The sequence below is a fragment of the Anabrus simplex genome, chromosome 4 (genome assembly GCF_040414725.1).
Source record: "Anabrus simplex isolate iqAnaSimp1 chromosome 4, ASM4041472v1, whole genome shotgun sequence".
Classification (NCBI taxonomy): Eukaryota; Metazoa; Arthropoda; class Insecta; order Orthoptera; family Tettigoniidae; genus Anabrus; species Anabrus simplex.
The window spans coordinates 434,387,623-434,411,307 of NC_090268.1; the positions used below are offsets into that span (position 1 = coordinate 434,387,623).

General features: G+C 40.3%; 1 protein-coding gene across 5 annotated transcripts in view; it reads right to left on the minus strand.

Annotated features, from left to right (window-relative positions):
- Positions 1–23,685, minus strand: part of LOC136872065 (focadhesin) — a 226,888-nt gene that overhangs the window by 37,832 nt on the left and 165,371 nt on the right. For all 5 annotated transcript variants that reach the window (XM_067145921.2, XM_067145922.2, XM_067145923.2 and 2 more), the window contains exon 16: positions 5,162–5,367. In XM_067145921.2, coding sequence (XP_067002022.2) covers positions 5,162–5,367 — 206 coding nt within the window. The remainder of the gene's footprint in view (positions 1–5,161; positions 5,368–23,685) is intronic.

Genomic DNA, 23,685 nt, shown 5'->3' on the forward strand with positions numbered 1-23,685 from the left:
CTAATATGCTATATTGTTAAAACACATTTGCTGCAGAAGTTGATATTTCTCAATTAATAATCAACTGAAGGCCTATATTTCCAATTCATAAATTCAGATGTTATTTTCTTGCTTAATAATAATGTTGACCAAAATATGGCTTCCGACTGAGATAGCTAAAATTAAAATTCACTTATCACATGTATGGCTTGCAGTGGTGTCGCTATCGGCGTGCTAGCCGGCCAGTGTCTTGGAAAAGGTGTGGTATCCAACTGATGAGCCCATCCCGCACTCTGGGCAAAACACTGGTAATTTTTGACGATTGAGTTTCCTGAATTTTAAATTTAGCTATCTCAATCGGAAGCCATATTTTGGTCATGCTAGCCCGGGAGGGCAATATAGCAAGTGGAGATGCAATTCTCCCCTAGTACGTCGGCACTGCATTGTGCTTATCACAAGTATGGCTTGCAGTGGTGTCGCTACCGGCGTGCTAGCCGGCCAGTGTCTTGGAAAAGGTGCGGTATCCAACTGATGAGCCCATGCTGCACTCTGGGCGGAACATTGGTAATTTTTCACGATTGAGTTTCCGGAATTTTAATTTTAATAATAATGTTATTGTTTTTACATCCCACTAACTACTTTGGACAGTTTTCAGAGATGCTGAGGTGCCACAATTTTGTCCCACAGTTTTTTTATGTGCCAGTGAATCTACCGACATGAGGCTGATGTATTTGGGTACCTTCTAATACCACCGGATATAGCCAGGGTCAAATCTGCCAAGTTGGGGTCATAAAGCCAGCGCCTCAACCGTCTTAGCCATTCAGCCCGGCATTCTCTTGCTTTATCATCATCTGTGCTCAGATAAGATATTTATTACTGGTATTGTCTTTTTTATTCACATATTGCTTGTTTAATTTTATGTATTAGCCTGTTCAAACAAGTAACAGAATTTGAAAATACCATGCAAATGTCAAGTCTAAATTTCTGGTATATGGTTCTGTATTGTGGTAACATGCCATTTGCATTGCTTTGCATCACTCAGCAGCTGTTAGTTTGTGAGTGTATATTGTTATGATGTCTGAATATTACGAAGGGCATACTATATTGTTTTACACTTCATTTTTTCCTGTATGTGTATGTTGAGTAGTCAGCCCAAAGGCTGGTTTGATCCTCTGTAGCTCCGCCAACAGCTGTCATAAACAGCCTAGGCGTCACTGAAGAGGCGTACTAGGGAAATGAGGAGTGAGGTAGTTTCCCCGTTGCTTTCCTCACCGTGCCAGCCGTTGCTATTACATATCAGTCTGCCAAGCCCACTGAAATGCATGCACCAACCGACCCTATGAGCGATATTTTCACACCATTCATAACAGGGACTAGCTGCATAAGGAATGGTATTACTAGCATCACTCATACCTCAGTCACTTTCATATTGTCAAAGCAAAGGATGAGACTGAGACAGGTCAATGAAGTAACAAATTTGATATAGCCCATACCAGAAGACATAGTGCACTATAAACACTACATCTCGCCAGCAAAGGCATTATTATTATTTTTTTTTTTTTTTTTTCCTACCCAAATGAAGTACATTACACATCTCAACATAATCTCCTGAAACTGTATGCACTTTTGCCATCGATGTGTCAATCTCTCCAGACCTTCCTGAAACCATTCTTTCGGAGTGCTGCATACCCATGTCTTGACAGCTGTGTCCAGTTCTGCAAAATCCGCAAAATAGCGACCACGCAGAGGTTTCTTCATGATCCCAAACAGGTGATAATTACACTTCTTTGGCGGTGGACTGCCCCTATGCTTCCATTGCATCGAATGTTGTTTCGTTTGTGGCTCATGGTAATGGAGCTATGTCTCATCACCAGTCACAAGCCTAGCCATGAAGTCAGCTGGATCTTGATCATGGCATTGCAAAAGTTCTCTGCACACGTCCACACGCCTCTGCTTTTTGTCTGCAGACGAGAGTCTAGGAACCCACGTGGATGACACCTTTCCTGACTGTAAGTGGCTGTGCACAATCCGCTGCAGAATGTTTCGGCTAATTCCCGTGGCTGCCTCCATTTCCGTAAATCTGATGCATTTGTTTCCTTGGAAATGGCCTGTTGACCCGGGCAATGTTGGCTGGTGTTGACACTGTCACATTCCTTCCAGAACTGGTTCCCTTGTCCACCGATGTGTTTTCCAACCTTCCACCCAGTTGTAAACTGTTTTCCGTGACGGCGCATGTTCTCCGCAGAGTGCCACCAAGCGCCGATGAATTTCTGCAGTGGTCACACCTTCTTTTCATAGGAACCATGTGTTGTATAGCGCTGTCATTGACGGTTGCTTTCCATGTTGTCTGCTCCTACGCTGACAGTGTTGTTATGGAATGGCTATGACGAGTGCATTCATTGGCCCCTTTGCGTGTGCTGCTACCAAACAGTGGAACAAGACACTAGTTACACATCACTACCTTTAAATGTGAAATGTGAACCATACTCAGATGTACAAAAAATACAGTGAAAAACAATATAGTACACCCCTCGTACAAGCAGTGTATCAACATTTCGTTCCACTTCAAACTGTGGTGGGGGGGGAAATGTTTGCGATACGAACCAAATGATGAAGACTGATTATGGCAATCAATGCGTGGGTCGCACACAGTATTATTAGTTGCAGTGTTTTAATGGCATTTGACACTCAACAGTCGATAACTCACATTCAGGACAGCCCTCAATCATCATTATCTTCTTTTTCTTCTTCTAATGCGTTTTCCACACCTTGTTGGGTTGTGGGTGCGACCTGTGTTGCACATGGGGATTTGACCCGGTTTTACGACCGGATGCCCTTCCTGACGCCAACTCCATCTGCAGGGAAGTAATCACTACTGCATGTTTTTGTGGTGGTTGGTAGTGTAGTGTGTTGTCTGAATATGAAGAGTGTGTTGGGACAAACACAAACAACCAGTCCCCGAGCCAGAAGAATTAATCACATGCTATTAAAATACCTGACCCATCCGGGAATCAAACCTGGGACCCTCTGAACCAAAGGCCTCAATGCTGATCATTCAGCCAAGGAGTCGGATTAAGGACATCCCTCAATACTACGTAATAATATGCAAACACCACTATTCTTCACACAAGCTATTTGCTTTACGTCGCACCGACACAGATAGGTCTTACAGCGACGATGGGTCAGGAAAGGCCTAGGAATGGAAAGGAAGTGGCCATGACCTTAATTAAGGTACAGCCCGAGCATTTGCCTGGTGTGAAAATGGGAAACCATGGAAAACCATCTTCAGAGCTGCCGACAGTGGAATTCGAACCCACTACCTCCCGGATGCGAGCTCACAGTGTGCGCCCCTAATCGCACGGCCACTTTTCTTCAATATCCCATCAAACACTACAATCAATGCAGCCAGTGCATCAAGCGTCCTAGTTCAAACTACTGGAAATGAAATATGACGATGCAATGCGATATTAGTAGTGACCACTGACAGCAGAAAGCTTCCGCTGTATTACATGTTTAAAAGGAAAAGACTGTCAAAAGAAGATTTTTCTACGGGTATATCTGAGTACAAGAGAAAGGTTGGATGGAGGCTGAATTTAATGAAGGACTTATCGAAGACAGTGTGGCAACATTGACCAGGAATCCTGCTAAACAAGAAGTCTATGCTGGTGTTAGTCAGCTTATGTGGCCACTTAGTGGATGCTGTGAAATAGCAGATTCCATCACCCCAGGAAGCCTTACTTCAATTTTACAGCCGCTGGATGTCTCTATAAATAAGCCATTAAAGATCATATTAACAGGTACTACTCAAGTTGCATGGTAAATGATAAGCATTAGATGATAAAAGGGGACAAAATGAAGCGGCTGTCCTTTTGTGAAATCTGTGAGTGGATCGTAAATGCGTGGGAATTAATCACACCCAATATCATCCAAAAAAGCTTTAAGATAACAGGAATTTCTCCTCTTCTCTGGGAAGGGGAAAGTGAAAATGAGGATGATTCCACGGATTGTTCTGAAGTAAACTTGCAGAAAATTAATTTTTAATAGTTATATTAAAATATTTTATACAAGTCGGTCAGTATTAGAACCAAACATTTCATATTTCAGGCAGTTGCCTCATGACAACATTGCAATGTTGAGCAGCCTTGAACTCAGTTCCACAGTGCACTGTGTTGCTATGGCACGGCGCTTAGTCATGTGACCAGTCAGCCATAGTAATGCATGAGGGGGCTTCATACAAAACTGTTTAAAAGTGCTAATATAATGTTTTTCAAAAATAAAATACAGATTTAAATACTGTAGCTATTTTGTGTGTTGATTTGAAGATGTTAGATGCTCCTTTTTCTACTTTTGGAATATGACAACCTAACCTATATTACCATAAGTGAAATTTTCATGTTGCATTTTATGTCGCACCAACACAGATAGGTCTTACGGCGACGATGGGATAGGAATGGCCTAGGAGTGGGAAGGAAGCAGCCGAGGCCTTAATTGAAGTACAGCCCCAGCATTTGCCTGATATGTATTTACACTTAGGTGTAAAGTGAAGTTTATTGATTAGGTGGACCATTAAACCAAATATATGTTCTTAATTAAATGTACTTGGGAGATGCACATGCGCAGACATGTGGCAGCAACCGATTGGTGCATCGAAATCATGCTGATGGGCAGTTCTCCTGTTTATTAATAAGGGTCAATTCCATGTCAGTCTTATAAATATTTTCTAGCCAGTTCTGAACAGTATTATAGAAAAACAGAGTGTATACAGTAGATTTTAGTGTTTTTGACATTCCTTATATGACATGGACTCATTCAATTTTAAGTCACTGGACTGTGACATTTCTGTATTTTAATTAGATAAAATAATTTTTAACATGCTATGACTGAATAAGTCTTAAATAGTAGACTAAACATGTGCCAAATTATGCATAAATAATTTCAGTTTTATTTTGTCCATCCTCTATTTTGTGTCCCTCTCATGTTCCTGTCTTTCTATATTATATGGCTTGATTTGACATTTGTTTGTTCCTTTACATCACTTATGTCACAGAGAGAACGTACACTCTACTAGCAATAGCAGACAGGAAATTATAAGCAAGACAAACAAGTTAAGCATAGAAAAACATTAAGAAATTTACAGAATAATATTTAACAGACTTCATGCAATATTTTAAATACATCTCACCCTGATAAACTTGCAGTAGCATCGATGCACTCATTTAACCAGACAAGGGGTACCTCGGTGTCAGTTCTCTGAGCCAGTGCGCTTCGTATTTTCACTGCCAGGCGTAACTTCTCCGGTGTCACTTCCCACCAGACCGACGGAGAACTCATTCGCTCTAAGTGCTTGACGGGTAGTTCCACGGCACACTCCACATACATGGCAAAGAACTAAAATAAAACAAAGAAAGGCACTGCATGGGTATCCACAAATTCTTTAAAATGAGAAGGGAGGACTATTAAAATATTCTAGGGTAATATTTCTATATGAATCAATTAACTATATTAATGAAAACAGCGTGATGAAGGAGTCATGAGACCAGAATGGCTTCCTGGAGAATTGCCTGCCAGGCTGCTTGTCTGCAAGTCCACAGATCACTGATGGTGGCTACTGGAGGACTCTGATGGGCTAGGATTCATACAAGAGGTGGCATGTCAGGCGAAGCAGCAGGAAAAGGTGAATTTGCCGTATTTTGAAGAAAGCTTGAACTTTCTGAACAACATGTGCCCGGGCATCATTTTGATGGAATAACATCAAGAGTATGGACTATCTAAGGAACTTTGATATTAACATGTGAATTGTGTACATATTTCTGTGTATATATATACTGAGCCATACCCTGACAGCCCATAAGAGACAATCAGATATATACTGTATTTGCCATATTAAATAATTATACTGAGATAAATTTCAGTCAGGCATTGTAAAAGTAATAGATTGCAGGATAGTTGAGACCGGAAGTCCATGGAGACATAAAGTCGCTGTATATTGCGCGATGCTGGCCTGCGACTGCGGGAAAGGTTCAGCGTTACCAGAAGTTAGTACATCTCGGCACGTGTAGAAGACGTTGGCCAAGAGGAGCATTCAGCCAATTAAGAAGCAAGGGTGTGGCCATTATGAATTCTGGATCACGCGAATTAAAATCACAGGTTGACCAACATGGATAGCTGCTTGAAGAAGATATCGCGATAGAGGAATCAGTTCTGTTAGTTGATGGATTTCCACAGGTCTGAAAGTGAAAAATAATAAGGAATACGTTATAGCAATTATCTGAGTCATTATTAAGTCATCAGGACTGTGTTTTATGTTAATTTAAATTAATATAAAAGTCATTGTGAATAACAAAACACGCTGACTGGTTGATTCTTTGAATATACGGGAATCCCATTGCTACAACGGCGTTAGCTAAGCTTCTTGAGCGTCCCAATCATTGGGAGCGTCATTCTGATTGAGTGAGTCCCTGGGAGCGAACGTTGTGCTATGCTGCTCTTATATTTCTGCGCAAATGTTGCCACGTGGGTAGACATATAACAGTGTATGGTCTTTTCGACCGAAAAACAGTGCATTTAGTTGTGAAGTTTGCTAAGTAAACTGGTGCAGTGATAAATTGCCGATTACATTATGATGCAAAGTTTTACTTTAAAGTAATAGACGGTAATATCAGCCGCAGACTGGTGAGTGAAGAAGAGACGCATAGCTGCATTGTATTTTCGGGTCGGTCGCGTACCGGAAAGGACTTTTGTACCGAACAACGGGCCACTCTAACTAACTGTGTTAAACCCTAAATATTTGTGTTCTGAATTTTACGTGTGTTGTTCTGTCAGATTAATGTTGGCTTAGTTCACAGCTGACAAGGGTTTCTTCAGCACGTGCAAATAGAGCGGTGAAGAGGTATTTACTTGAAGTCTTCTGTGTTGCAGTGTACAGGAACTTTCATCAAGAAGAAAGAAGTTTGTTTCCATGTGTTAAATCCGTGCTGAAAATGGAGTAGTGCAATACCGGTGCGGGGATGTGAGCCGCTGCCGATGTCCAGGGAGTTGCAAAAGATAAGACGCATGTTTTTAAATTAAATGGCATGTTATATGAATTATGAATAATACTAGTGAAGATTAGTGTAGGGACTTTCTTTAATGTAATTTTTGCCTGAGGGCATGTGTTTATTTTACATTTATGATGCTGTAAATATGGATAGGAGGGAATTGCAAGATTTCTCTATTTTTCTTTTACTTTACGATTAGTTAGATGGGATATTGAGGGAGATGTTAGGATTTATTTTGTTTTTGTGTCACTATGCATTCACAATTAGAATTAAGGAAGGTTCAACCTTTTCAATACAAAACGTGTTGTATAAGATGTTCACAACATATTATTTATTATATTATTAGAACCAGTTTTCACACTTATTGCATCATCATCAGCTACAAAAATCACAAATGGGCAAAGTACATATCATAAAAATTACATAAATGACTCTTGCATGGCTAAATACAAATGATGGACTGCTTTCCTCGTTAAAGGCTAGACGAAAATGTGTAAAATATATGATGATGTGATGTGACACATAAAAGCGTAGTGGTTTGATGAGTGAGTATTGTGCATAAAATTGGTCTGATGCTTTAAACATAAAAGTCTGAATGTGATAATAAAACGATGTAGTAAAAACGATGTAGTAAAATTGTCCACTCTTCTGTTGTTGTTAAATTAAGACACATAAGTCCAGGTCCGATGTTATATGAGGTTGGCAAGACCAACAAAAAGATTTTGTCAAGGCTGGGACGCCAGATGTTAAGCGATTGAATAAGGTTGATCTTCAAATTAGTCTCAGCTCAACAAGGGTGATGAATCTTAAAAGAAAGGAAAGAAAATCTGAGTTAGTGAAATGAAAATCTAAATGGAGTCGCGGCCAAGGAAGATAGGATATGAGACTCACCTTGTTCAGCGTGCTGTGTGTGTAGTGTGAGAAGAGTTGTAGACAAGTGAGATGGGTGTGACTCAGTAACGAAGGTAGAGTGAGAGGGGTGGAAAGGGGAGGGGGGAAGGGGAGAGGAGAGGGGTAGGGAGGCGGAGTTTATGGCGGATCAGGAGGGCGGAGTGGTAGTGGTGTGGGACGTAAAAGAGTGCTGTGGAGAGCGTGAAAGATCGATTTTCCTCCTGTGGTTTTTATACCTCTAAAGACTTCGATTAGGAAGTCGAAAAGGATATTGGATTTTTCTGAAATTTCGTTAAGATTTAAGTTAGGATTAAAAAATTGGTCTAGGTGAAAGAAACAGTTCTCCGTAACGTCGAGTAAAGACCCTTTATTTATGTTTTTGAGAATTTCTAGGTCTTGTTCTATGGTATTTAGCCATGCAAGAGTCATTTATGTAATTTTTATGATATGTACTTTGCCCATTTGCGATTTTTGTAGCTGATGATGACGCAATAAGCGTCGAAACCGGTTCTAATAATATAATAATATATAAATATAATACAATAAATAATATTTTGTGAACATCTTATACAACACGTTTTGTATTGAAAAGGTTGAACCTTCCTTAATTCTAATTGTGAATCTCAGTTCAATACGGGAAAATGAAGTTTTTAACTTATAATCATTATGCATGTTAGTTAGCTTAGGATTATTCCGACATTCTTGTATGTTAGAGATAGATTGCCAAGATCATCCACTTTCCGAGTTAAACACTTGTGGCGTTGAGAGTAAATTCAACTTTTTTACATTTAGAAAAAGTAGTAAGAGAAAGGTTGCATGACGCATGTTATTTTAGGAGCTGTGACACGTGTGGAGCTGTATTGCAACATTGACTAGAAGAGGTTTCTTCCAATGTGGGTTGGAAACTGTTTCGTACAATGATTTGAGTGGGAATCGAACCCGGATTTATAATGAGAAAGGCTGATGAAATCGTAAGAAATACAAGAGAGTTTAATGCATGCTGATTTATGAAGTTGAAAGTGAAATTTCTAGATCCTAATGGGTGGGTAGGAGATAAGGATCTGCGCTCAGATGGCCTTCATTTAAACCGCAGTGGTACGTATAAGTTAGGAAATTTGTTTGGAAGGGTAATAGGGAGGTACATTCAGGGAAACAGGATGGCCTAGGGAGCGGTGATGAGGGAACAGGGAACTGGAAATCAAGTGGAGATGACATAAAATTGTTAGTGTTGAACTGTAGAAGTATTGTAAAGAAAGGAATGGAATTAAGTAATTTAATAGATATATATTTACCAGATATTGTAATAGGAGTTGAATCATGGCTGAGAAATGATATAATGGATGCAGAAATTTTCTCACGGCACTGGAGTGTGTATCGTAGAGATAGGATAGGAATGGTGGGAGGGGGAGTATTCATTCTGGTGAAAGAAGAATTTGTAAGCTACGAAAAATTTAAAGATGAGATACATGAAATTCTAGGTGTAAGGCTCATTTCTAAAGATAATAGGCAACTTGATATATTTGGAGTGTACAGACCAGGAAAGGGTTGCACTGATGCGTATTCAGAATTATTTGATAGGATAGTTGGCTATGTGGGAAACGACATGGAAAGAAATGTGATTGTAGTGGGAGATCTGAATTTGCCAGATGCCAATTGGGAAGGAAATGCGAACGACAGGAAGCATGACCAACAAATGGCAAATAAGTTAATATTTCTTTTTTTTTGCTAGGGGCTTTACGTCGCACCGACACAGATAGGTCTTATGGCGACGATGGGATAGGAAAGGCCTAGGAGTTGGAAGGAAGCAGCCATGGCCTTAATTAAGGTACAGCCCCAGCATTTGCCTGGTGTGAAAATGGTAAACCACGGAAAACCATCTTCAGGGCTGCCGATAGTGGGATTCGAACCTACTATCTCCCGGATGCAAGCTCACAGCCGCGCGCCATTACGCGCACGGCCAAATAAGTTAATATGGGAAGGACAGCTGATTCAGAAAGTGATGGAACCAACCAGAGGGAAAAATATCCCGAATGTGGTGCTGATGAAACCAGATGAGCTCTATAGGGAAACTGAAGTAATAGATGGTATTAGTGATCATGAAGCTGTTTTTGTCATAGTTAAAAATAAATGTGTAAGAAAGGAAGGTCTTCAAAGTAGGACTATTAGGCAGTACCATATGGCTCATAAAGCAGGCATGAGGCAGTTTCTAAAAAGTAACTATGATCGGTGGAAAACGGTAAATAAAAATGTAAACAGACTCTGGGATGGGTTTAAAGAAATTGTTGAGGAATGCGAAAACAGGTTTGTACCTTTAAGGGAGGCAAGGAATGGTAAAGACCCACCTTATTATAATAGAGAAATAAAGAGACTAAGAAGGAGGTGCAGACTGGAAAGAAATAGAAATGGCTGTGGAAGTAAGGAGAAATTGAAGGAACTTACTAGAAAATTGAATCTAGCAAAGAAGGCAGCTAAGGATAACATGATGGCAAGCATAATTGGCAGTCATACAAATTTTAGTGAAAAATGGAAGGGTATGTATAGGTATTTTAAGGCAGAAACAGGTTCCAAGAAGGACATTCCAGGAATAATTAATGAACAACGGGAGTGTGTATGTGAGGATCTTCAAAAGGCAGAAGTATTCAGTCAGCAGTATGTAAAGATTGTTGGTTACAAGGAAAATGTCGAGATAGAGGAGGAGACTAAGGCCAATGAAGTATTAAAATTTACATATGATAACAATGACATTTACAATAAGATACAAAAGTTGAAAACTAGAAAAGCGGCTGGAATTGATCAGATTTCTGCGGATATACTAAAGACAATGGGTTGGGATATAGCACCATATCTGAGGTACTTATTTGATTATTGTTTGCATGAAGGAACTTTACCAAATGAATGGAGAGTTGCTATAGTAGCCCCTGTGTATAAAGGAAAGGGTGATAGACATAAAGCTGAAAATTACAGGCCAGTAAGTTTGACATGCGTTGTATGTAAGCTTTGGGAAGGCATTCTTTCTGATTTATATTAGACATGTTTGTGAAATTAATAACTGGTTCGATAGAAGGCAGTTCGGTTTTAGGAAAGGTTATTCCACTGAAGCTCAACTTGTAGGATTCCAGCAAGATATAGCAGATATCATGGATTCTGGAGGTCAAATGGACTGTATCGCGATTGACCTGTCTAAAGCATTTGATAGGGTGGATCATGGAAGACTACTGGCAAAAATGAGTGCAAATGGACTAGACAAAAGAGTGACTGGATGGGTTGTTATATTTCTCGAAAATAGATCTCAGAGAATTAGAGTAGGTGAAGCTTTATCTGACCCTGTAATAATTAAGAGGGGAATTCCTCAAGGCAGTATTATCGGACCTTTATGTTTTCTTATATATATAAATGATATGAGTAAAGGAGTGGAATCGGAGGTAAGGCTTTTTGCGGATGATGTTATTCTGTATAGAGTAATAAATAATTTACAAGATTCTGAGCAACTGCAACGTGACCTCGATAATGTTGTGAGATGGACAGCAGGCGATGGTATGTTGATAAACGGGGTTAAAAGTCAGGTTGTGAGTTTCACAAATAGAAACAGTCCTCTCAGTTTTAATTACTGCGTTGATGGGGTGAAAGTTCCTGTTGGGGATCATTGTAAGTATCTAGGTGTTAATATAAGGAACGACCTTCATTGGGGTAATCACATAAATGGGATTGTAAATAAAGGGTACAGATCTCTGCACATGGTTATGAGGGTGTTTAGGGGTTGTAGTAAGGATGTAAAGGAGAGGGCATATAAGTCTCTGGTAAGACCCCAACTAGAGTATGGTTCCAGTGTATGGGACCCTCACCAAGATTACCTGATTCAAGAATTGGAAAAAATCTAAAAAAATCAGCTTGACTTGTTCTGGGTGATTTCCAACAAAAGAGTAGCGTTACAAAAATGTTGCATAGTTTGGGTTGGGAAGAACTGAGAGAAAGAAGAAGAGCTGCTCGACTAAGTGGTATGTTCCGAGCTGTCAGCAGAGAGATGGCGTGGAATGACATTAGTAGACGAATAAGTTTGAGTGGCGTTTATAAAAGTAGGAAAGATCACAATATGAAGATAAAGTTGGAATTCAAGAGGACAAACTGGGGCAAATATTCATTTATAGGAAGGGGAGTTAGGGATTGGAATAACTTACCAAGGGAGACGTTCAATAAATTTCCAATTTCTTTAAAATCATTTAGGAAAAGGCTAGGAAAACAACAGATAGGGAATCTGCCACCTGGGCGACTGCCCTAAATGCTGATCAGTATTGATTGATTGATTGATTGATTGATTGATTGATGCAGGTCAACTGCATGCCTGATGGCGTGATAAGAATTGTGTGCAGTGAGAAGAATCCTGCAATTGTATTCTGAGAGATTATTGAGAATCAGAATTGATGGGAAATTAATGTCAGGCCAGTGAATCTGATGTGTGTGTTGAATTATAATAGCATGTTAACAAGAAGTACGATTGTATGTGAATTTCCGAGCAGTTGAGGAAATATGAGCTCGCTTTACAGGTTTACTTATCAGCCATGTTTATATAGACAGTGTGAAATGAGATGTCGTTTCCATAATACAATCTTGTCGAACAGTGACCAAGCTCTCAGTGCAGTATTGAGTTTCAACATTTCTTTTCAGCTCACAGCAAAGCAGGAAATATGTGACAGAGGAAGGCACTTTCCGGTGCACGAATGCAGCAGAGGAACGCAATGTTGCCCATTGCTTTCCACTTGTTTAATAAAGTATATTATTTGTTTTCTCTTACAGGATGGTGCTTTTTTTTGTGTGCATAATTTCATGTTAGGAAAACTTAAAGGGTCCACCTTTTCAATACAAAAATGTTCAATACGGACAAAAATGAAATTCTTAGTTTTAAATAATTTCATGTTGTTTTGATATGTTGTCTTGTTGTTTAATAGAGAAACAGCCCGAGTGCTGAGTGAATGTTGGTGGTCAATCTAGTTCTTATTAGATCCTTTTGGCGAACCGCGTTTCACGTCGAGTCAGTGTAGTATATAAGTTTTCCCTTTCCTAATCCAATGTAAATATTTGAGATACTTTAATTATGTTGTGATCATTGTAAATATAGCATTGGTAAATGCCACTTAGTATTTTTCATAGTTCATATCATGTCCCATTGCATCTTAATTTTTCGTTTAATGTTAATTTTTGTGGCAACTCTCCTGAAATTTCAATCCGTATTGTGGTGATACTTAAAATCGTGCTACTCCATATGAATTGAATACGTATATGCATACGAATCGAATATGTATAAGCATACGCATACGAATACGTATATGAACATTGGACAATCATGTGAAGTTATTCTTGGAAGTTCACAAGTATTTAATGTTGTGTTTGAACTTTCGTTTTGCATTTAATTGTTGTCGTAATTAACGTTTTGTTGTCCATTTTCTTTTCTATTTTATTCCTGTGATAATTTTATAATCATTTTATTATTTGAATTTCATTTGTGTTAGTATGATTCGGGGTAATTTTATGGAATATACTCATCCTACCCCATATTGTTTCTTATTCGAGTTAAACCTCCATTATTCCTGTCATATACTTATAATTAAGTGATAAACTTCGACATTTAGACTTGTCCTTCGACAATCAACCCACTTCTCTGCCCAAACCTGAGTTAGTCGGATGTTTATTCAGGAATGGAGGCATCGTCCTAGGGGGTTATTACCCCTGGGTACGGTACAATATATACCTGTATATTTCATTGTGTTACAACAAATGAATTTCATTTCTGTTCCATATTGAATCACTATTTTTAAGAACAAAGAATTTCCACAAGGAAATTTTATTTAGATAAACATCCACCTGTCAACACTGTACAACTAATTTAGTTATAAAATAGTCAATAGTCGCATCGACACAGATAGGTCTTACGGCGACGAAGGGATTGGAAAGGCCGACGAGTGGGAAGGAAGTGGCCATGGCCTTAATTTGCCTGATGTGAACAACTTTAATCTCACTTTAACACATGGTTTGGTCCTTGTATGGACCACCTTCACATAACGTCAACAGTACGAGATGAAATTGAAAGATTACAACGACATTTAATAAAAAATAAAATACACAGATAAATTTTTAAAAATCTTATAAAAGAATTGCTGTTTTGTATCTATGAAGGATAGAAAATCCTATGTTGGCTCACAGCCTACTTGTATAAAATATAATACAAAGGAGTTAACTCAAGACTTAACATCCATATCCAATGGATTTTATTTATGATAATTGTTCTGTAGTCTTATATTCGAGAGAATCTCATGGGACAGTGATGTAAAGCTTGTAATAGGATGTTATCTTTTGCTTAGCAGAGCATTAACGCTACACAAATACCATAATTCAAATTCTATATTTACGTTATATCATCCAACATAAAAAGGAGAGCACATACAATCTATTTACATAGCATTGAACTGTAAATCTATTTGTCCATGAAGTTTACATATGTTGGTACAGTCAAGGGACCTTAATAAAAATTTTTAATATTGTCAACATTGGTTTGTGCAACATTCTTTTAATTGTTCAGTGTTTTAATTGTTCATGACATATTTTAAATAAAACAAAATCATTTTAATATGTATAACATAGCTGAACGAAGAATTCTTCATTCTGTTTTAATCTTGTTTAGTTGTGAAATTTGAACCATGCTTATCGCATGTTCCACGATTTGTCATTTAATTATGCAAATGGCTTCCTTCAGTTTTGTCTTTCAATGTTTACATGTGTCAGTCTAATGACGTCCAGTAGGGAGCAGCACACGCTATGTTTTTATCTGTGAGGTCGTTCGTTTTGCTGAGCGATAATTTTTACTCTGTGGAGTTCTTCTGCTGTTCTATGTGTGGCGGATACTAACAATGGCTGCCGCTATGTTTGGTGTGGCCTTTTTATGCTTTAAATATTCATTCAGTGTGTTCAAGCCTGGACCTTTCACGCTAACTGCTATCCGATTTTACCATTGATAATCACAGGTATGTGATAGTTGGTTTATATTTAAATTTGGTGACGAGTTATTCCCGTATGTTACGGTCGATGGCATACATCCTTCCGCTCCGTCGTACGATGTGCTTTGAATGAATGTGTTTGTGGTCTTGTTGTTATAATTGAATAAGGGTCTCTCTGGTTATGATTTGGTGCACTGCGTGCTTTAATACTGCGTGATCCTCAAGATGTGCCCCTTGTCTCGACCGCAGGAGATACCAATCCAGGTTGTACAAGGCGCAACATGCCAGTGATGTGAATAAAGTTATGTCCAATTCTGACCTTATGTGTAATTGCACGCCGCACGCAAACATTTGAGTACATGAGACCCGCTGATAATGACCGTGGAGTCATAATTTATGGTTTGTATTTGACTACGAAATCTGAACGGCCGTTCGTGCTTTATTTTCCCGATACTCTCATTGTGTGTGCGTGAATGTGGTATGCATGGGAGTTTGGATGTGTGGGGGAGGAAAGGATGATATGTCGATCGACCTGTGTATTTATCTTTCAAATTCTGCGCCTTGTTTGGTTCTCAGCGCAGAGCTATATATTTTATTTATTATTCATGGCTGATGCTCAGCTTGAGTACCCGCCATGTTGGTTTCATATTTGCGCATGGGCGTACCTATTCTATTCTTTGATCTGTCTTGGCTTTGATTGGTCCATGGAGGCTGTGCTCAGTCTCATCTGTCGTTATTCTTATCTGCCTTTTGTTCTCCGGCACGGCTTATTGTTGTGCTAACGTTTCGCATTGTTAGTTGCCTGATGTAATATGTGGTGCAGTGCCTTGGATATTTGAATCCTGGTAAAACGGGCGACCTGGTTGAATAGTTTATGATGAAAGGAAGCTGCTGGTATTGTAATAGCGATGTGTCGAGGAGCAGTGAGCATTTTAAATTACGTATCAATATTTTTGAAGTTTATTAGCTTGAGTTTTCACGCCGTGTTTCAACTATGTGAAAAAGAACAAGGTATGTCCATGAGTATTACGATTCATTTTCCCTATTTATTTTGTGTGATTTTCTTTTCTAGGTTTAAATTTTTTTCTCACATATTTATTTAATAAATCCCCTGGTTTAAACAATTTCTTCTTTTATTTCAAATAGATGTAGTCTTGCCCTTGTTACCTGATTACAAGGGGGGGTTTTCAGCTCAAGGTTAGGTCTGCGCCTTGCCCAGTCGGCACGATCCGGGCCTCAAATATTGTTCCGCATGAATATTTCACTAAGGTATTGCTTGGATCACTGATTTATGTAGTGATAGATGGGGAGGGTGTGGCTCAGTAAATGGTAGCAGAAGCGTGCTCGACTGGGATACCTCCTCTGAAAGGAAATCGGACGAGGTAGAGCTGGAAACCCATTCGAAGTCAGTTCTGGTCGCTTTAATTTAATCTCATGATTCAGTTAGTCTCTGGCCCTAATTTTAAGTGTAATCTATGATTTATGTGCATTGTTGAATTCATATTCATTGTTGTTATTTTGTGTATGTGTCTTGTGTTAATACCTTTGAAACTTGGATTGCGATATGGATAATCGGAAGGCTGTAGAAATAAATAATCGTAACGATAGTGTTACTAGCGACATGCCTAACCCGGAAAGCGAAATGGAGCAAGGGACAAAAGAACTCCATGCTTCGTCCGCGGGAAGCAACCGCTGTAATTCATGCCCAGACGATAATAATGTCATTACCTTTCGTGGTCGTATTCCTGACGAAAATCATAAGCAATTAACTTCCCCTTCTCCTAGGCCCAGTTCCGACCGTCACGCCGAAGTGAACCCCGTGTTTGAAATTGTGAGAAAATGGAGGTTAAATTTCTCTGGTGAAGGGAAAACCTCCAGTGTAATTGAATTTTTGGAGCGAGTTGAGGACATAGCTGAGTGTAGCTCGTTACCTCTCGATTTGTTTGTGCCCGTCATCCCGGGAATGCTAGAGGGACCGGCTCTAAAATGGTATAGGCTTATTAAAGGGAGTATCATAACGTGGAGTGAATTTGCCAGCCGCATTAAGGAGCGATTCGGGGTATCTGATATGGACTACTGTCTGAAGCAGGAAATCTTCCATAGAGCGCAAGGTGTAGGTGAAAGCATCAACGACTATGCCACTGGGATTTTGACGTTATTTAACCGCATGAATGTTAAGGTGCCCAAAGACAAGATTTTCGACCAATTCTATAGAAATCTTGCCCCCGACTACAAGCTACACATTAAACGGTCTCTAGTTCAGAGCGTCGACGACATCATCAACCTGGGTCGCGAATTTGAGGGCGTAGTTAGCCAAAACAAACAATACCGTCCGCCTCCCATTCCATCCGAGTGCTCTTTTCCTGATGTCGCTTGTCGTACGCCCATCAAATCTGTTAGTTTTGGTACCTCCCCTCCTCCATCTCGTCTCGTCCGTAGCCCCGAACGCAGGCCCAGCCTTCAAACTCCGCCCCCGCTTTATGTCAATGCAACCCAGCCATCCAACATGGCTCCTGTGAAGGGTGGTAGAGCCAAGTCGTGCTGGAATTGTGGTAAATCAGGTCACGTCTCAAAGAACTGTTGGTCCAGGCCCCCTGCAAAGTGTTCTCGGTGTGGTCTTGTTGGTGTCACGGTGCGCGTATGTCCTCGTTGTAACCCTCAGCAGGGAAACTAGAGGTGCGCCGGCGTGATGGCCCGCCGTTGGCGCCTAAGGTCGGTCTCAATAAAAGGATCTGGGGCCTTCCGTCATCTACCCCATGGGCCAAAGTTTATATTGGGTCTCGTGTATTGTATGGCTTGTTGGATACCGGCTCGTGTATTTCTCTTGTGGACAAATCCCTGGTGCTTTCTATGAAATTAGAGTATCTCCCTGAAAGTGAGAACCCGAGAAAGTACGTGTCTGTCGATGGTCGTGAGGTGTGTCCCGTTGGTAGAACCAACTGCCATATCAAGATACATGGTTTGTCGTGGGATTGGACGTTTCATGTTGTGCCCAACCTCCACGCTGATCATACTAGGCACCGATTTTATGTTGGCTACCGGCTTGTCCCTCGATTTCATTAATCGATCCTTTGCCTTTCGCTTTAAATCTGATGTCAGTTACCCCTTTGAGACACCATTTCAGCGTCCCACTGTGTCCGCCCTGACGGAACCTCTTCTTGTCAGTGCCTTGTATGAGCTCAACGAAAACCAAAATCTCATGTTGAACTGCCTGTTAGAGGAGTTTTCCGACGTCTTGACCGATAAGCTCGGGTGTGCCAATTTCTCATACGCCATCGAACTCAAAGATGACACTCCTGTGAGGTCCCCTCCGTTCAGTCGTTCGCCCCCGAAGTTGTCCGCTATGAGGGAATATGTCAACGATCTGCTAGACAAGAAGGTCATCAGTCACTCTAAGTCCCCTTTTAGTAGTCCCGCCTTCCTAATCCCTAAAAAGGACGGCAAACTGAGATTCGTGATAGACTACAGAAAGGTCAACAAGAACATTGTCTTCGACAGCTTCCCATTACCCACCATCGAAAGTGCCTTCCAGCATTTTCATGGCGCCAAGTAATTCACTGTATTTGACTTCAATTCCGCATATTATCAGATCCCCTTGGACCTTAAAAATCATCCCTGTACTGCCTTCGCCACTCCGTTTGGATTGTTCGAATTCAATAAAGTCCCGATGGGCATATCTGTAGGAGGACAAGAGCTTAGCCGCGTGATGGACTCAATTTTCGGTGACCTCAAATTTTCCTGCGTATTTAATTTTTTGGACGATCTTCTGATCTTTTCGCCCAGCTTTGACGAGCACCTGGCCCATCTTCGCGAAGTTCTCAGTTGGTTGCGCAAGGACGGCTTCACGATCAACCCAAAGAAGGTCTCTCTTTGTACCAAACGGCTAAATTTTCTAGGCCACGTTGTATCTGACTCTGGCATCGCTGTAAACCCTGATCGGGTTAAGTGCATCAAAGATTACCCCCCGCCCAAAAACGTTCGCGGTGTGCAAAGATTTCTTATTATTGTAGGATTTTACAGCCGGTTCATCAAAAATTTCTCTCAGATTTCAGCCCCTTTAAACCTGCTAAAAAGAAAAGGTTGTTGCTTTGTCTGGAGCCATGATCAAACCCAGGCCTTTGAACAATTGAAACAGGCACTCTGTTAAGCCCCTGTATTGCATAGTCCGGATTTTTCCCGCGATTTCATCTTGCAATGCGACTCCAGCGAGCTCGCTGTGTCCGCGGTGCTCAATCAAGCTGATGAGCAGGGCAAGCTAGTCCCCATCGCGTACTTTAGTAAACTACTACATGGAGCTGAACTGAGGTATTCCATTTACGAAAAAGAATGCCTAGCAGTAGTTTTGGGCGTAGAAAAGTTTCGCTCGTATCTTGAGCACCGCCATTTTTACGTCCACACGGACAATCAAGCTCTCTCGTGGATGAGCGCTAATGTGAAAAGACTTGGTCGAACCGCCAGATGGATTCTCCGATTATCTGCGTACAAATTTACTGTCGTACATGTCCGTGGAAAGGACAATGTTGTAGTCGACTGCTTGTCGCGCATGTTCGAGGGAGTGAAGGAGTGTGAGGTCGAACCCAAGGAAGACCGTGTCCCAACCGAAGAAGATAACACCATTAATATTTTGCAAAATCTCCCATGGTCCTTCATGGATATCTCCGAACACCAGAAGGACGACTCCGAGTGTCGTGAGTTGTTGAAACGAATCGCGGGTGGCTCTCTCGAAGACGAGTCGTATAGTGTTAAGAGAGGATTGTTATCCCGTCGAAGTCGGAAAAAGGGTAGTAACAAAATTTACATACCCTTGAAATTGAGGCCCATGCTACTCCAGTTTTATCACGACTCCTATTTGGGTGCGCATTTAGGTCAATATAAGACTTTAAATCGAATCTCTCGTGACTACTTCTGGCCTAACTTGAAAAGAGATGTTTTGGAGTATGTAAAAAGTTGCGATGTTTGCCAAAGGGCTAAACCCGCACAGTGTTCTCTCGTTGGACCCCATTCTGCGGACAGAGCGACATGCCCCGGGGAAAGGTTATTCATTGACTATTTTGGCCCCCTCACCAAGTCCAAGAGTGGCATGTGTTTTTAAGCCCTCACTATCTCAAACCCTCGCACGTTGAAAGGTTCCATCGAAATCTCAAAGCTTGTTTGACGGCCTTTCACAACGCTGACCAGCGCAGCTGGGACTGTAATCTTGATTTCTTTGTTTTAGCATTCAACAGCAGTGTACATGAGTCGCACCGGCAAGCCCCGGCTGCTCTATTTCTAGGCAGGGATCTTGTCGACCCACTGCAGTTAAAGTGGAATATTGGGTATCTGTCCAAACCGTCCAGGACGATGGACGTAGAGGCCAAATGGAAGGAAGCAGTGACACAGTTAACCAGGGCTCGAGACCGTGTGGCCGAGAGGTACAATCGGAACAGAAAGAGAGTAAAGCTTGAAGTTGGAGACTTGGTCGTAGTGAAAGTTTTTCCATTGAGCTCAACGGCAAATCAAGTCACGGCCAAATTATGTTATAAGTGGTCTCAGCCTAAAAAGGTAACGAGATTCCTGGGACCTGTGACTGTAGAGCTGGAAGACGTAGTAAGTAAGAGGGTGAGCAAAGCTCACGTCTTGATGGTAAAGGCTTACCATCAAAGAAGCCAGTAAACCTCGTATATTTCCATATCTTAATTAAAAGAAATAAGTTTCATAATGATAGATCCGTATTGAACTGTGATTACAATAGAGTAAAATAATATATTATTATTGGTCCACCTTTTCAATACAAAATGAAAATTACATAGGGACTAGTTTCGACCTAGTAATAGGTCATCATCAGCCTGAAGTAAGTCAAAGATCGAAGAAAACATAAACAATGTAAACACAAGTACAGTCTCTTTAAAGGTACATACCAAGTGGGAAGTTGAGTAGAGATATATTAAAAATAATAACTCATCCAAATTGACGAAGCACTGAGCGGAATTTATGTAAAGTTCGGTGCGCCGTATATTATAAAAGACCACTGTGCACTAAATGATGCAATAAAGAAGAATAGTAGGTTGAATGCTGGCTTCTTCATAGCTGTTGTATAATCGAAGAAGATTACGTCGTGTTTTATAAGGTATTGATAGACGTCTATGAAGAAGCCAGCATTCAACCTACTATTCTTCTTTATTGCATCATTTAGTGCACAGTGGTCTTTTATAATATACGGCGCACCGAACTTTACATAAATTCCGCTCAGTGCTTCGTCAATTTGGATGAGTTATTATTTTTAATATATCTCTACTCAACTTCCCACTTGGTATGCACCTTTAAAGAGACTGTACTTGTGTTTACATTGTTTATGTTTTCTTCGATCTTTGACTTACTTCAGGCTGATGATGACCTATTACTAGGTCGAAACTAGTCCCTATGTAATTTTCATTTTGTATTGAAAAGGTGGACCAATAATAATATATTATTTTACTCTATTTCCATATCTTACGTATCTGTAGTGGTGTATATTAACCTTCTCCTTAATGAATTCCCAATTTTCTAACATGCATTTTCTTTCAGGTAAAAATCGTGTTTCATGAATGAGAACGGAAACGAAGTAAAGGAAAGAAAGGAAATAGAAAAAAAGGGAAGTGGTTCGAATTGCTGGAGTTGAACTGAATTCACATCCAGATGCCTGAGTGCATAGAAATATTATACCCAACCGCCTTGACTTTTTGAATGCCTAGATTTCAACCTGAGTGCGCGAATGAAACAGTGTAATATTAGACTGATGTAAGTCAGCGTTGCACGTGACAAGCTAATACGGATCTCCTGCGAGGCAAACTGTCTTATTTAAAATGTGTAATATGGTGACTGTTCTTGTAAATTTCATGTGTCTAAATAATTGTAGATATAAGTAGTTCATAAGTACCTAGGTTAAGTGGGCGCGCGCTCGTAGTTTTAAATTATGGACCTCTTTTAAAATGCGTCCACTCGTCTGATCAACGAGTTTCGGAGCATTTTAAAAGGCGGTGCCACTGGATATTTGAACCATGCTTATCGCATGTTCCACGATTTGTCATTTAATTATGCAAATGGCTTACTTCAGTTTTGTCTTTCAATGTTTACATGTGTCAGTCTAATGACGTCCAGTAGGGAGCAGCACACGCTATGTTTTTATCTGTGAGGTCGTTCGTTTTGCTGAGCGATAATTTTTACTCTGTGGAGTTCTTCTGCTGTTCTATGTGTGGCGGATACTAACAATGGCTGCCGCTATGTTTGGTGTGGCCTTTTTATGCTTTAAATATTCATTCAGTGTGTTCAGGCCTGGACCTTTCATGCTAACTGCTATCTGATTTTACCACTGATAATCACAGGTATGTGATAGTTGGTTTATATTTAAATTTGGTGACGAGTTATTCCCATATGTTACGGTCGATGGCATACATCCTTCCGCTCCGTCGTACGATGTGCTTTGAATGAATGTGTTTGTGGTCTTGTTGTTATAATTGAATAAGGGTCTCTCTGGTTATGATTTGGTGCACTGCGTGCTTTAATACTGCGTGATCCTCAAGATGTGCCCCTTGTCTCGACCGCAGGAGATACCAATCCAGGTTGTACAAGGCGCAACATGCCAGTGATGTGAATAAAGTTATGTCCAATTCTGACCTTATGTGTAATTACACGCCGCACGCAAACATTTGAGTACGTGAGACCCGCTGATAATGACCGTGGAGTCATAATTTATGGTTTGTATTTGACTACGAAATCTGAACGGCCGTTCGTGTTTTATTTTCCTGATACCCTCATTGTGTGTGCGTGAATGTGGTATGCATGGGAGTTTGGATGTGTGGGGGAGGAAAGGATGATATGTCGATCGACCTGTGTATTTATCTTTCAAATTCTGCGCCTTGTTTGGTTCTCAGCGCAGAGCTATATATTTTATTTATTATTCATGGCTGATGCTCAGCTTGAGTACCCGCCATGTTGGTTTCATATTTGCGCATGGGCGTACCTATTCTATTCTTTGATCTGTCTTGGCTTTGATTGGTCCATGGAGGCTGTGCTCAGTCTCATCTGTCGTTATTCTTATCTGCCTTTTGTTCTCCGGCACGGCTTATTGTTGTGCTAACGTTTCGCATTGTTAGTTGCCTGATGTAATATGTGGTGCAGTGCCTTGGATATTTGAATCCTGGTAAAACGGGCGACCTGGTTGAATAGTTTATGATGAAAGGAAGCTGCTGGTATTGTAATAGCGATGTGTCGAGGAGCAGTGAGCATTTTAAATTACGTATCAATATTTTTGAAGAGTATTAGCTTGAGTTTTCACGCCATGTTTCAACTATGTGAAAAAGAACAAGGTATGTCCATGAGTATTACGATTCATTTCCCTATTTATTTTGTGTGATTTTCTTTTCTTGGTTTAAATTTTTTTTCTCTCATATTTATTTAATAAATCCCCTGGTTTAAACAATTTCTTCTTTTATTTCAAATAGATGTAGTCTTGCCCTTGTTACCTGATTACAAGGGGGGGTTTTCAGCTCAAGGTTATGTCTGCGCCTTGCCCAGTCGGCACGATCCGGGCCTCAAATATTGTTCCCCATGAATATTTCACTAAGGTATTGCTTGGATCACTGATTTATGTAGTGATAGATGGGGAGGGTGTGGCTCAAATTTTATGGCTGATTATGGCTCAAGGAGCCAAAACATGTACCACATTATGTAAAATAATTTAAGAGATTGTTATATTATAAATGTACTGAATAGGTGGACACACAGGTTCTTCTTCTTTTGATTTATAGCCAATACAGAATCTGAAAAATGAATTT